Source organism: Plasmodium berghei (assembly GCF_900002375.2).
Source record: "Plasmodium berghei ANKA genome assembly, chromosome: 13".
NCBI classification, from domain to species: domain Eukaryota; phylum Apicomplexa; class Aconoidasida; order Haemosporida; family Plasmodiidae; genus Plasmodium; species Plasmodium berghei.
In genome coordinates this window covers 1,705,590-1,722,072 of record NC_036171.2, presented here as the reverse complement: position 1 = coordinate 1,722,072, position 16,483 = coordinate 1,705,590, and the positions used below count along the sequence as shown (strand labels likewise).

General features: G+C 21.3%; 3 protein-coding genes across 3 annotated transcripts; 2 read left to right on the top strand and 1 right to left on the bottom strand.

Annotated features, from left to right (window-relative positions):
- Positions 1-743: 743 nt before the first annotated feature.
- PBANKA_1343600 (conserved protein, unknown function) lies at positions 744-2,006 on the top strand (the record flags this gene model as incomplete). The annotated part of the gene is made up of 1 exon (XM_034567057.1): positions 744-2,006. The coding sequence occupies one exon, from the start codon at positions 744-746 to the stop codon at positions 2,004-2,006; it is 1,263 nt and encodes a 420-aa protein (XP_034423593.1).
- A 2,437-nt stretch (positions 2,007-4,443) lies between these two features.
- PBANKA_1343500 (conserved protein, unknown function) lies at positions 4,444-5,760 on the top strand (the record flags this gene model as incomplete). The annotated part of the gene is made up of 3 exons (XM_034567056.1): positions 4,444-4,834; positions 5,000-5,133; positions 5,323-5,760. 3 exons carry the CDS (start codon positions 4,444-4,446, stop codon positions 5,758-5,760), a joined length of 963 nt encoding a protein of 320 aa, XP_034423592.1.
- Positions 5,761-7,172: 1,412 nt separating this feature from the next.
- Positions 7,173-14,903, bottom strand: PBANKA_1343400 (conserved Plasmodium protein, unknown function; the record flags this gene model as incomplete). Its single annotated transcript, XM_034567055.1, has 4 exons — positions 7,173-7,457; positions 7,586-8,053; positions 8,285-8,989; positions 9,126-14,903. The coding sequence occupies 4 exons, from the start codon at positions 14,901-14,903 to the stop codon at positions 7,173-7,175; spliced, it is 7,236 nt and encodes a 2,411-aa protein (XP_034423591.1).
- Positions 14,904-16,483: the final 1,580 nt, after the last annotated feature.

The following is a 16,483-nucleotide window of genomic DNA, read 5'->3' as shown; positions in this document are numbered from 1 at the left end:
TCTTCTATTTTATTTATTATGTAAAGAAAATGGAAACGTGATGGATAATAAATATATAACATGTATATATATACAATGTTGATATCAAAGTATAAATTCGCGGGTATAGCAACTTAATAAAAAGTAACTACAAAAAAATTGTATAGAGAACAAAAAAAACATATTCCATTAAGATTTAAAAAGTTTTATTTTTTATTATTTTTATTATATTTTTGCTACTAGAAAAATTATAAAATTCAGAAAAAAATAAAATATATAAGTATTTTATAGCGTATTAACACTCCTATAATTTTATCGTTATTGTATTATTTGGTTTGATTATTTCATTTCATTGACTTATTTTTCCTTTTTTTATTTTAATTTTTTCCATTTTTCTTTAAAAAAATATACACTTTAAAAAAAATATTTTTGTGAATAATTCCTAATAAATGATTTTTATTATATAGAGATTATAGCGGCAACGAAGATTAAAGGTATAAATCGTATATCATCATTTAAGGATTTTTATATATAATCATATATATGCCCTAATATAATATACATCATATTTATAAATATTATTATATAAGAATATATACATATATGTATATTCATTATCAATCCTGCAAACACCTTTGCATAAAATCGAACGAAAAGAAAATAACAAGCAGTATGTTTATAAATATATGTTAAAATAAAGTGTATATATATATATATATTATGATTATTTGGCCTCATGTACATATTTTTAAAAGAACCAAAGGATGTTCAAAAATATAAGAAGAATCTCACACTATGGAATATTTACAGAAAATAATAAAATAAAACAAATAAATACTAACTTTCGATATTTAAATGACACAATTTTTAAAGACAATGGATATCCTATGAATATCATTATATATCCTAAAAATTTTTATGCAGAATATATAAATAAAAACAATAGTAATAGTAATAATAATAATAATAATGATATTTACACTCCCCATTTTGGAAATGTAAAACTCAAAAATAGAAACAATAATATATTTAAAAATGTTATTACCAATAAATATGTATCATCATATAATAAAAATAACTATTTAAAATGTTTAGAAAAGTTTCATTCTATTTCGAGCAAGAATAACCATAATGATGGGGACTTGGGCTTAAATGGAAAATGGACAAATGAAAAAGACGAAAAACAAAAAAAAACACATGAACAAACAAGCTATATTGATAAAAATGATATCAATAATTATAATAATACATTAAATAATAATAACAAACAACTATCAGGAATAAACAACAAAACTTATAACAAAAATAATATTTGGGGGAGAGGGAAATTTTATTTGAAAAATGTTCATTCTATATTAATTACAAAAAAAATAAAAGAAATGTTAATTAATTTCAAAAGCAAGCATAGTTATAAAATAGTTATAAAAAGAATAGAAATGGAAAAAAAACTTTTTATAAATATTTTAAAAAAATATAAAATGAAATCAGATAGTTTAAAGCATAATTCAAGTGAGGAAATATATAGAAAAGCAATAATGAACACAAAAAAAAAAATATCTATATTTCTAAGAAGAAATAGTAATAAATCGTTTATGGATATATATTATGAAGAAAAAAAAAAATATAAATTAAGAAAAGAAAAATTATTACAATCACAGGAAAAACTTATTAATAAATCAAGAATAGCTCATTCAAATATTAAAAACTTTTTTAAGAAATATGGTTATGTTGGTTTGGGAATATATTTTGGTGTTTTCCTAATAACATTTTGTGCCTCATATTTTTTTGTGCATTTTAAATATATATCATTATCAGATTTAAAATATTTATCAGAAAAAATGCATTTGAATAAATACATTGATGATAATTTACATAAAAAAATTGATTCTTTGTGGGGAGAACTCATATTTGCATATATAGCATCAAAAATCACTGAGCCTCTTAGAATAGTTATAACAGTTATAATAACACCATATATAGCCAAAGTTATCAGGATAAAAAAGGGAAGTAGGATCAAGCATGGCTAATTTTTTGTGCATATATATATATATATATTGTAACTGTTGTTGTGGGGTAGTGTGGAAAACATTATATGATGGCCCCAGACCAAAATACAGCAAATTTAAATGAACATGGGGAATATATATATATATATGTGTGTGTGTGTGTTTAAAACAGATGGAAATAAGTTGATGAAACAAAAATATCATGGAATTACACATGCGAGTATAGTTTTGTGTGTATTACTTTATATAATTTTTGCAGAATATTCACAAAATAATTAAAAAAATGTAATGCTATACAATTAATGTAATTTTTAAAAATTGTAATATGTTTTGTATTCCTTTTAAAATCCTAAATTTATATATGCAAATATATTTTTTAAACGTTACATAAGCATCGAATATTTTTTGATTTTGTCTATTTTCTTTTTTTATGTCATATATATATTTTTTCAAAATGATATAATATATGTATTTTATACATGCGTATACTTAAGCATATATATATATATATATATATAAGCTTGTATATATAAATAAAATATAAAATTTAAATAAGTGTTTTTTTTAATGTAAATTAAATTATAAATATATTTGTATATGTTATTTCCAAACAAATAAAACATTATAAATATTATTTAAAAAATAATAAAAAAGTATATTAACAAAAAATTAAAATATAATAAATAATGTAGAAATAAAGGGGATAGTAAAATAACAAAACTAAGATATGCTGATCAGTTTATTTCAAATTATAAGGGTTGCAAATGTATGGGAAAGGTACTGATTTTCAGCACTTGAAGAATATAAATATATATGGATATTCTCCTATATATATATATATATTTGGAATATTTTTAATATGAAATTAAATATAACAACAAATTTTATGAGTAATAAAAGTTCGAAGAAAATATTACAAACAAGATAAATACATCGTTATGGTTTCATTCGAATTTTATATCAATATATTATTTCAATTCTCTCATAACCCTCAGCATTTCTCGTCGTTTTTATCTATTACTTATTTCGTTTCATTATTTAATTTTTAATTTTGTATTATTTAGCATTATTATTATATATTTTTATTTTATACGTGTGCATGCTACCATTATGAGTAGAACAACAGTCCGCACAAAATATTTTTATTAAATAAATAAATAAATATATATATATATATATATATATATATATATATATATATATATATATATATATACATATGCAAATATACAAAATGATATTGTACATAATAGGAAAGTATATGGTTCTGCTTTAATTTTGTATATCTATGTATCCACAAGTTCATAATAAAAGTTTTTTTTTATAACTATAAACAGTCACCATGTTACACATTTTGAAGGGGATTTTAAAAAGAAAAAAAATATATATAGTTACAATTTCTTAATTTTTATTTCTTAATTTTAGTGCCTATTTTTGTATTTTCATATTTGTAGATATAAATACTTAAGAAAATGTAACAAGGGGATAAAGAAACGAACAATTACTTTAAATATTTTTCATAAATATATACTTTTTATTTTCATTTATTATATGGATACAAAAGTTTAATTAATTTTTATCGAATTAACTTAAGAACAATTAAGTCCACCTCCATTTTATCAAAAACAAAAAAACATAAATCGCAATTTTTTTCGAGGTGGCAACTTGTAGTAGAGTTATGGAAGAAATGGTATTTAGAACAAAAAATATATTATAAATATATAAAAGATAAAAAAAAAAAATAAATAATAAAATAAAAATAATTTACAAAATAGTAAACACACAAAAAAAATAATATTTATTATATCCAGTTTTTCTTAAAAATAAAATAATTGTACAAATTTAATTAGATTGTGATGAGATAAAATTTGTATTAACATAAATATTTGTTTATTTCATTAAGAAAATTCTGTATTAGTTTGTTATTGTTTTGTAAATATAAAAATAAAATTAACAAAAAAAAAAGAACTAGTAACAGATCAAGAACCGAACAAAAAAAACATCCTTGTATTTATACGCATTGCAACTATATGAAACAGTGTACACTATCAAATTACACATATACTGTGGAAAATTCAGCTCAACCTATTAAATTTCAAAGTTGCGTTGCAAAAAGTTGTCAATATTTCTATTTTTATTAAATTTGTTTTCTTATGTAATGTTTCCTTCTAAGCTATATAATAATATATTTATTTATATTTAATATATTTATAATGGTTACACATATATTAAATTATTGTCTACACATTAACCATTTTATTATATATTTGTTTTCCATAAAAAGTTTTTATTATACACATTTTTATGAATTATATATAAACTTAATATTTAATTTTAATATATTTCAATAAATTGAAAAATTTCAATTTTTTTTGCTATATTATTATTTATTAAATTTTTACATATTTTTCCATTTTTCACACGTTTTATGATATTTCTTAATTTTTTTTTTTGGAAAATGGCAGTAAAAAATAAAATGCACATAAATGAATTAAATTCAACCTTTTTTAAGGAAAATTATAAAATTAAAAAAAATGTAACTGAAGTTGAACTTATGGAAACTATTGAAAACTTAAGCGATGATTCAACGTCAAATAACGAATCTTATGATGACAATAATAGTAAAAAAATCACTGAAAAGACAAATGAAAAATTAAAAAAAAATAATAATAAAAATAAATCAGATGAAAATAAAGAAAGAAAAATATATCATTCAAATATTCCACAAATATATGAAACATATGAATCAAATGTAAAAGACGAATTCCAAATGGCAAATAACAATGAAAATCAAGAAACAAGTATTATATCAAATGTTATAGCTGTATTATATATAATAATAGCAGTAGGTAAGTATTTATGTGGTTTTATGTCTATATATTTGTGTGTGCAATTATTTATATTATTTTGTGGGGTTTATAAGAATATGTTACATTTTATTTTAAGTAAATTTTATATATTAATACACACACATGTATTTTTCTATATATTCATATTTACACACTTTTTTTCAGTAATATTATTACACATGCACCTAAATGAAGATCATATAATAATAAAAACAATTAGCACATTAAAACTAAAATATGTTGATTTAATAAAAAGTGTGCCCATATTTTCAAATTTAATGAATACAGTAACAATAACGGTAGGGAAAGAATATACATATTTTTCTTTATATGCACATAAATATTTTTAGTGTAATATATTTATAAAATTCAAACATGTTTAGCTATTTACACACATTATTTTTTTTCATATATTTTTCCTTTATATATATGGGCATATTTATTATCACATTATTTATAATTTTTTAACACATTTCTTTTTATTCCAGAATACAAAAATTGATATATTTTTAGATTTGTTGAAAGATAAGTCCACCATAACCAAACCATATGTAGAATCTTTAAAGGAGTTAAATACAGAATTTTCAGTTTTATTTATTGTCTTAATCCTTTTATTTTTCACTGCAACATTTATATTACATATAATGCACAGTATTATGACTATGAAAATGGTAAAAGATAATTTAGAAAAAGGTTCGATAATATATGTTACAAACAGAATGACAATGGAAGAATATGAAGATAAAACTTTCACATATAGTGAGTTAGCAAAATTACATGATGATAAAGATTATATAAGTTTAAAAAATAAAAGAGCTGGGGAAGGTATTGAATCATGGAATTGGCAAATAAGAAAAGTTAATAACAAAAATAATGATAAAGATATTTGCAGTGATATTGAACTTTCAGGTGGCGAAGAAAATTAGAACTTTTTTATTTTAAAAAAATGCATAAGCATATGTCAACATAATATTTATTTATCTCATACATTTAAAATCAATTTTATTAATATTTTTATATCTTTCCAACAAATATGTTAACTATATTTGTATATAGAGGTAAAGAGCAAATCACACAAATTTATATACACACATAATAAACAAAAAAATATATAATAATAATAAAATATATTATGAAATAATTACATTATTTCAAAATACATTTTTAATAAAAATTTTTCCGTGTTAAATTATTTTTAAATTAAAAAAAAATATACATTATATATATGTATATATATTAAAACATAGATTGTCCAAAGAGTTTTCTATATATTATGTATTTTTATCATGCACCTTAACATGAAACTTCATATTATTATAGTGGGCAAATATGTTGTATTGTTTGTTTTTTTTCCATATTTATTTATACTATATTTATTCTATTATTTTTTGTATAACTCGTTGATAGTTCTTAATGTTTAAAGTGGAAAATTATTGTATGCAAGCACATGCATAAGTATATATGTAGTCATACTTTTTACAATTATATAAAGTTTTCTTTCTGTATATATATTAGCGTGAATATAATATACAAATTTTTAAACATTTGATACAAATCAACTTTTATAACATTCATTAATATCATAAAGAAAAAAGAAAAATATATTATAAACAATGTAAGCATTGTTGTGATATATGTTTCAAATGTTTAGACATAAAAAATAATATTTATATATTTTTATTTATATTATTATGTTAAAATAAAATGCATATACGTATTTTTTATTATTTTTTTAAGCACTTAAATGTTGTAATCTATATATATTTTATTAAGTCTTCATATTCCATTGCCACTAAAACTGTAACATAATTCGTATAATAAAAAAAAATAATCCCTCAAAATAAAATAAAATAAATAATAGGATGTTAAAAAAAACGATATTATTTTTAAAACTTGGCAATATTAAAACATCAAAAAGGAAAAAGAAATCCAGCCTTGTTAAAACTGTACAACGTCGAAAAGTTTCCATTCATATGTTTTAGTAGCAATATATTTTTTTTTTATAACATGGTGAGTATATTATATATATGTGTTGAACATGAAGCTAACAATGTTTATATGCGTTCATAAAACTCCGAATGGTACATATAATTTTGTATGTTTGTAATTTAAAATTATAGGCATATACAAATATAGTTAATGGTGGTACCACAGGTAATCAAAATAAGTTAACAAACTCGCATTTAGAAAAAGTGTATGTACATATATATATACATATATATATAAACATGTGAAAAAAAACAAACAAAACATAATAAATGAGGGGAAAACATAATTTAACGAATAAAATTAAAGGAGGATAATATTGATCGTTAGATGAAACAACCTTAAAACGATATCATTTGGCATATAAGTTGCACATACTTTTTAAAAATTTCGATAAAATACTATTTTTAGATGAATCTCCAGTTAATTCAATAGATTTACATTTTGAATAAATTAGAGAGCACCATAAATATATATATTGAAAATTTCCGTTATCTATTTTTATTTGAAAATCATCTCTTAATTTTAATACAAGTTTATTTTTTTCATACGTAATATAATTTTCATCAATTAATCGTGTGATGCTCCATTTGATATGCTCGAATTCCTTTGGGTATGTTCTTAGGGATTTAAAATTCTGTGAAAAAAAAAAAGTAAAAATATGAGAAAGCTAATAAGTAAATAGTATATAACACAAAGATAGCCAGTTATGTGCACATACGCATATGCAGTAGCAGCGAAAATTATAAGATAAATATTTATTACTGGATGATAATAGGATCGGAAATTAAATATATCATGTTTTTGGTCATAATTTATAAATTCCAGATCGTTAAAATATATAAAAATGTCTAAATCATTTAAAAATGTGGTTCCCTTTTGTATACTTTCGTTTGTATTTTTTCGTTCACATTTGTATAAATAATTAAATAAATTATTATTTTTGTTTATATTAATATGTTCATTACTATTAAAATGATTGTCTTCATTATCACAATTTTGAACTTTATTGTTTTTATTTTCTTTTATGCTCATACAATCTTCAACATTAATCATTCTCTTGATTATTTCTCTTTCTTTACATGCAAAATCTTTTTTGTATGACGAAATTATAAAATTTGGAGCCAACATTGAAATATTTATGCAACATAAATATCCATTTGATGTTAATAAAAATATTTTATACCACATCATATTTTTTTTATATTCAGGGCATTTGTAATCTATCAATTCCTAAAAAAAAAACGAAAATACAAAAAGGTATATATGCATAAAGCTTATGAGAATATATAAACTGACAAAATGAATATTATATATGCACATGTTCAAACATAAATGTAATTGGAAAGGTGTGTCATTTAAATCGTTGAATATAGTTGTTACATTAATGCAATTTGTTCACTTTAAATAAAAAATAATATTAATAAAATAAAACATAATTTTGTTATTCACTACATTTTATACCTTAATTTCTATATCAGTGTAATGAATAATCATCCCAGATACATTATATAAATTTCCAGGAATTAAATCAAAATATACATTTTTATAATTTTCATTTAAATTTATATACATTTTAAGAACATTCATATGTATTTTTGACAGTATTGGAATTTTAAATATGTTTGTATAAATAAAAGATGGGTATATTTTGTTTAACTTTTTTGACTCACATGCGATTTTTTCTTCACTTTCGTTTTCTTCTTTGTACCCAGTGTCCAACTTAGTTATTTTATTGCTATCAATATTTTCTTTATTATTTATAGTTAATATATTGTGAAGCTCATCAATCAATCGGCTTTTATGTTTTGTATCTACATTTATATATGTTGAATTTGTAGCTTGAAATACAATAGGTGTATAAGATTTATTTTTTAAATCATAGCTTTTGAAAAGTTTTAAATAATTATCATAATCATTGCAATAATGAATATTACTCTTATCAATATTTTCTTTTAAAAAATGCGATTTAAATAAATCATAATTTCCTATCCATTTTATGTTATTATAACTTCCTTTCTTTTGACCTGAAGAATATATTAAATCGTCTAAAATATGATCTTCTAATGCTGCCACGAATTTATTGTTTCTATTAGATTTTTGAATGTACGTGTTAAAAATCTGAAGTCTACTTCCTTTTCTCATATTTTCATATGTTTCTTTATCAATCTGAACGGTATATAAAGTAAAGAGAGAAAAAAAAAAAAAAACGAAAATTACAAATTATTTACATGAAAAAGTATCGATATATAACAAACTGAAACAAATATCCAACGAAGGAGTTTACAACTTTTTAAAACCTTACTTTAACCAGCTTAATTTGACATAAGGAATTTATGATTTTCTCTAGTTTATCATCCAACAAATCTGTTTCTTTTATTTTTTCTGAAGAAGCAAAATCAATAGCCTGAATTGTACATAAAGTTGTTGCCTCGAGAAACATATACAAATCATTTTTTAATTTTATATATTTATTATTTTCATGATAATTTTCATCATGCACAAGTTTTGTCATTTCATTTTTTAAATCATATACAGTTTTTTCATAAATTTCACTATTTAAAATACAATATTGTTTTTTTGTTTGGTCATAAAATCCATATGAAAAATCACTTTTACTTATAATTACTACATCTATAAAAAAACAGCCATTTTCAAAATCTTTAATGCTTCGTATTCTTTTAGCTTTATATTTTGATAATCCAATTTTCAATTTATTTTCCTTGTCTATACATATTAAATTATTACTCGATAAACTAAAGTTTATTCCCTTCGAATAACTATTAGGGTTTTCTTCATGGGGAATAACATTATTATCATTATATATATCTAAAGAATTAATTTTTAAAGTATAACCCTCTTTAATTTTACCACATATTAATAGCTCCGCTAAATGTGTATCCTTTATTATACAATAAATATAATCAAAATTATCACTTAAAATTATTATGTACTTTTCTTCTTTTTTAATAATTTTTTCAACTCGCAAATTTATTGGCACTTTATATGAAACTCTGTTTTCTTGTATTAGCTGTAAAACACTCTTTTTATTTTTCTGTTCTTCTATGTACCTTTTCAATAACTTATATATAAATTCAATGGGTGAAGGTGGCGGCACTTGGTCTATACAATTTATAAGGGTTATATCCAAATTTAAGGAATTGTAAGGAATTATACAGCCAATATTATTAACGCATTTATTCGTATAATTTTCATACTTATATGACTGATTAATATTATATTCTTCAAAAAAATTATTATTATAAGATGCATTATTTTCATAACGCGTATTAATATTTATAGTCTTGTTATCATCATTAATATGTATAATATTATTTTTGAAAACATTTGCTTGCTTTTTACACAAAGCTGTATAATATGCATTGTCACCACAATAATTAATGTTGTCCATTAAATTGAAGTTTGATATATAAGCGTAATTATTACGTATATTACCTAATAGATGGTTGTCGTTTTCTTTTTCGAATTTATTAGATATTGCACTTTTTTCTCTTTCGGTTTTTATAATTATACTATTTATATTTTCTGCCTCGTTTTCTAAAATTTCATTTCGATCATTAAAAGAATCACGAAAAGGTGAATTCAAATATTCTTTATTATCTATAAATTTATTAAAATCACTTCTAGGACTTTTAAACATAGTTATCATATATTTTAAATGTTTATATTTTTCTTTTAACTCCCTTTTATATTTACGAACTAATGACATGGTTATTAAATTATATTTTTTTAAAAACCACGGAAAATCATATATATAAAATATGTTCAATTCTTTTGTTACTAATATGAACAATTCATACATTACATTAATATTAGATACATAATATTCTTTTTCATTTGCATTTTTTAGAAAATATATGTAATCATTACTAAACCAATTAAATTCATAAGGTTTTTTTTTATTTTCTTCATTTATAAATATAAGAAAATTTGTAAAAAAGTTAGTATCTTTTAATCTCCTTTTTTCTGATAAATTAGTTAGTGTCTTTTTTATTAATCCCAAACTATCTTTCAAATTTATGTTTAAATCAAGTTTTGAATTTTCTTTATTATTATTACTAATATTCTGTAGTGTCTGTTTTTCTTCAATTTCATTATTTACGTTTTGCTTTCTTGGATTAATAAAATTATTTTTACTTTTTAAATTGGAACTCATTTTTTTCGGTGTATCTTTAATTTGGACCATATCATAATCACTTGAACATATATAATTTTTACCTTTCCCTTTTTCCATAATTTCATCAAATTCTTCGGATTTGTACGGTGTTATTTCCCCAAACATTTCGTCATTACTATTTTTATTTGATTCTAAATCTCCATTCGTTCTATTATTATTACTTTTAATTTTTTTTTTTTTTTGAAGCGAATATGATTCACCACAAAATAATTTTTCTTCATTTTTTACTTTCATCCTTTTTACACGTATTCCTTTTGTGTTATTAGTTGATTTGTTTTGTTTTACTTCTTTTAATCCTTCTTTTTTTCCTTTTGCATATGATTCAATTTCTAAACTATTTCCTGGTGATGATCTCTCTTCTAATAACGTGTTTTGCTTTTTTATATAAGTTTCCTCGTTTTCAAAATAGCTATTTTTTTCATTTTTCATTTCGTCTGCATAATTATTATATTCATCATCGTTGAATATTTTATTTTTCATTTCTTTTAAAATATCTTTATTTATTTTAGCCTCTTTTCCAGATGCATAAGTAAAGCTACTAAATCCTTTATTTTCATTCTGATTAATATCCTGTTCGTCGTCGCTAAATAGCTTACTTCTCATTTCTTTTAAAATGTCTTTATTTATTTTAGCCTCTTTTCCAGATGCATAAGTAAAGCTACTGAATCCTTTATTTTCATTCATGATTTTATTTTCATTCGTAGTTTTATTTTCACCCTTATTACTATCATGCTCGTCGTTGCTAAATAGCCTACTTCTCATTTCTTTTAAAATGTCTTTATTTATTTTAGCCTCTTTTCCAGATGCATAAATAAAAGAATTATTATGTTTTGGTGTGTCTTTTTTAATAACATCGTAATGATAATTTCCCCAATATTCCAATAACTCATTTTTGTTTAAGTCTTCAATATTATTTTTATATTTGTATGCTGATTGATCTTTGTTTTCTTCTATATCTTTAATATGATCATATGTACTTAGTAAATTGTTTACACTTAGGCTTTCATGGATATCAATTATTTTATCATGATTTTCGAAAAATTTCTTTGCTTTATCGATTTTTTCAGCTTCCTCTATACTTCGAACCGTGTCACGAATATCTAGAAATTCGTTCATTTTACTTTCGGTATATCTATTTAAACCACTTTTTTTATCATATATTTCTAAAAATTCATCAATTTTCTTTTCCTTTGAAGCATCCATATTTCTAGTTTGATCATATATATCTAAAAATTCGTCTATTTCGTTCTCTTTTGGCATAACCATATTCCTGTTTTGGTTATATATTTCTAAAAATTCATCCATTTCAGTTTCTTTAGGTATATTTATATTTTGGTTTTTATCATATATTTCTAATAATTCGTACATTTCACCGTGCCTACATTTTTCAACATTGTTAACTTCACTTTGCTCTAAATTAAGTTTCTTACACGCCATTTTATTATAATTATTTTGTAAATAATATTTTGAAATATTGAGAGATAGTGCTTCTTCATTGCTATTTCTAAATTCCTCTATATTGTATTTTATTTTATTAAAATCGTTTTTTAAATGGTTATGTTTTTCTAAAGACGATATAAAATTATCGTTGAAGTTTTTTTTTGTAATTTCAGCGTCACCTTTATTTTGTAAAGGGAAATTAATTTCCTTTAAAGATTTTTCATTAGCATACTTAATAATTTCATTATTTGAGTTATGTTCAGTTGTTTTATAGTTTTGAAAAATAACCTTTACATTTTTATTCATGTAATCATTATTAACAATATTATGTGATGGCCTTTTCTCAAATACCGCTGTTTTTTTTAATACATTCATTGAAGTTACATATTTTTCATCGTTATACACATTTTTTGTAAAATAAATATTTTTTCTTATGCTATTTTTAATATTATATGCATCGTTATTTTTGCAAATTGAATTTTTTGTGAATATATTATTTTGTAGGTCTTTTGGGCAACAAACTGTATTTTTTTGGGGGATTATATATATTTTTTTTGAAATGTCCTTAAAATTATTACTGTTCATACAAAAATCGCGTTTATTATAAGCATGTTGCTCATTTATGGATTTTTTTTTTAAAGCTAAATTCTTGTTATTATAATTCATATTTTCATTTAAAATTATATTTTGTTCATCATTCGGTGTTGTATATTCATTTAAATGCATTATGTTATAGTTTTTACAAATTTGATGGCCATTATAATTATATATTTGTTTGCTAATTTCCATATTACTTTTGTTAGAATTCTGCACACATTTTTTCATATCATTTTCATTATGGTAAATGTTGCACACACAATCGTTATTATTACTATTATTATTATGATAAATATTAATATGGCTATTATAGTTGGATATGTTTCCATTTTTTTCACTTTGTAAATCGTTTTCATTTATTAATTTTGTGTCCAATTTAATCGGTGCTTCTTTCTCATTTAAAAAACAATGAAAATTATCAAAATAGTCGAAATAAAGTATGTTTACTTCGGGATTTATATTTTTATTCTTAGTATTGCATTGATGGTCATAAATAAAATTAATGTTATTATTTATTGCTTGATCATTATATTTTTGTATTATTTCTTTATTTTGTGTATTATTTTTCTGACTGTTCATATAATTTATCATATTACTTAAATTTAATTGTTTGCTGTCCATTTTTGGATGTGGCATTATATTGCTTTTTTCGATTTTTGGAATATTTGAGCATTTTTTATTTTTTTGGGCATTTTTCATTCTCAAAACTTGTTTCCATTCATGTTCACATTTATAATTATTATTATTTTCTTCCAAACTATTGTATTGTTTAAAATTATTATTATTTTTTATAAAAGTATATTCAATATTTCTATTTTTAGAACAATTGTGTGTTATATCTTCATGTTTTTCCATCAACTCTGATATTGTTAAATTTGAGTTGGCATTAAAATCACTTGTACTGTAATTAAAATTTCCATAACTACCACAATTTTCACCGATAAACGTTTCAATATCAATATCATAATATGATTTGTTATTGCTTTGCTTTAAATGTAAAAATGTACTATAATTTACATTGTTATAACTATTCAAAGACATATTAGAATATTCTTCGCTCATGTTTTTTTCATATATATTATGCTTATAGGAGTGTCTCATATGTATTTCATTATTCCCATTAATTTTTAATGTTGAAACTTCGTTACTATTATATATTCTACTTAAATCATAAAATTTTTCTTTACGTATTGATTTCTTATATTCTGGTCCATTTATATTATTACTTTGTGAATTGTTGCATAAATTTAACTTGCTTACATTATTTTTCTGGAGTAGCATATCATTTGACCAACTAAAAATGTCCAACGCCTCTTTTCTATAAAATATATCGTATTCATTTTTATTAACATTGTCAAAAACATTTACATTATTTGATAAATTATTATTGTTAACATTTTGATTAGGGACGTTTGATAAACAACTTGTTCTGTTAAATGTATTATTTATTGTGTTATTTGTATTGCATGAATTATTCATTCCGACAGTATTGTTCATACAGTGTGTATAAAGCATATTATTAGGCACATTTTCATTATTTATATTATTGGTATTATAATTATGTGCGTTAATTTGAAATTCATTTATAATTGTTTTATTTTTTAAATTATTGTTTTTATGAAAGGCATTTGTGCATAATACACCATTAGACGATTTTAATATATTACCGTTATCATTACTGGGAAAAACATAAAAATCGATATGTTTACCATTTATATTATTATGAGGATGGGTACAATCATGACAATTTTTGTCATTATTAACTAGGTTTGTCTTTAATGTGTTATAATTACTTTTAATTTCATATTTTTTTATCTTTGTGCTAGAATTGAATTTATTAATATTCATTTTATTTAATTATTAAGATTTTTTTGTTACGAAAAAAAACCACAAAAAAGAAAAGAAAAAGGAAGCATTTTATTAAAAATTTTCACTATTATTCATTTTAACAAAATCAGAAAGTGTCTTAATGTTGCCCATACAGAACAGGTGCCTTGGATGCAAATAGTTGCTTTTGCTATTTAGTAGTTTTACCATTTAAAATTAGTAACTTTTTGTAGCAATTTTATTAGTAAAATTTTTTAATTCGACAAAGAATTTATCATTTTTTCTCCCTTTACATATGGTGGTGATATCATTTTTTTCCATTGTATAATTTCGCATTTTTGTGCACATGTCGAATCGTTTAATTTATGGTGCCTTTCCCCTAATGTTAATAAACCCCTTTCCAATTTGATCAAAAGCTTTTAAAATTATTCTTAGGTTTATTATTTAATATTCATTTTTCAAGAAAAATAAAATGCATAAAAATATATTACTGATTTTCTTTTATAATTTTTTACTGATTATTTTGAAATGATAAAATAATATTTATTGGTATATGCATATTTATATACAATAATTTTTATAATATTACTAAATCGTTTCATTTTTTTAGTAGATATTTTAGCGTTGATTCCTCTCATAGGATAAAAAATTTCCAAGTTTAATTCTTGTCTTAAGCTTGTTATTGTATTTTCCATATAATTTCTTATAGATAAAAAATATTATATATATAAATAAATTTCGGTGATTTAAATAATAATTTATATTTTTCTCTCTAATATTAATATTACTTTTTAATATTCAATTTTTGTTCATAATCCTATTTTCCACTTTCCAAATTAAGAGGGATATATATATATAATATTCACATCCCATTTAAGAATATCCTTTTAAAAGGTAAAATACAACTATTGAAAAACTTTAACAATAATTATAATAACAAATAAATAATATAAAACTGAACATCCTATTATTAAATAAATTGATTATGGAATTGTTAACATTTATAGGGATACAATAAAAATCAATATGAGTGACTACATATATTCGAAATATACTTTTAATGCAAAGATGGTTTAGAAAATACAATTCAGCTTTCGTATTGTTTTATCTCTTTTTTTTATTTTAGTTTCTGACATATTTTTTAATATAAGCATATCAAACAAAGATCAACGATCTACAGTCCATATGCATAGTTGTAGTGCAAATTAATGCATGTATACCAATTTAAAATATAAAGATAAAAAGCATACATATACCATTATAAATTATTTTGATATTAACAAAAATAATTTGTATTCATATTAAATTATTTTCTTTATCTTTTATCCTTACACTTACGATATATGATCGATACATACGTAATGCTATTTATCGTATCAATTGTTTATTGAAAATAATGAGATATTTTATAGGTTTATGTGTAATTAATGAAATATATATTAAACTTTTTTAAGGGAGTATGGTATACTTAGAACTTCTAAATATATATAAAATAAAATAAAGAAACAATATATTATTATATAAAAAAATATAAAAAATAATGGATTAAAATAAATTTTAAATAAAAAAAAGGAAAATAACGCGTGCAGAACATTTGCGTA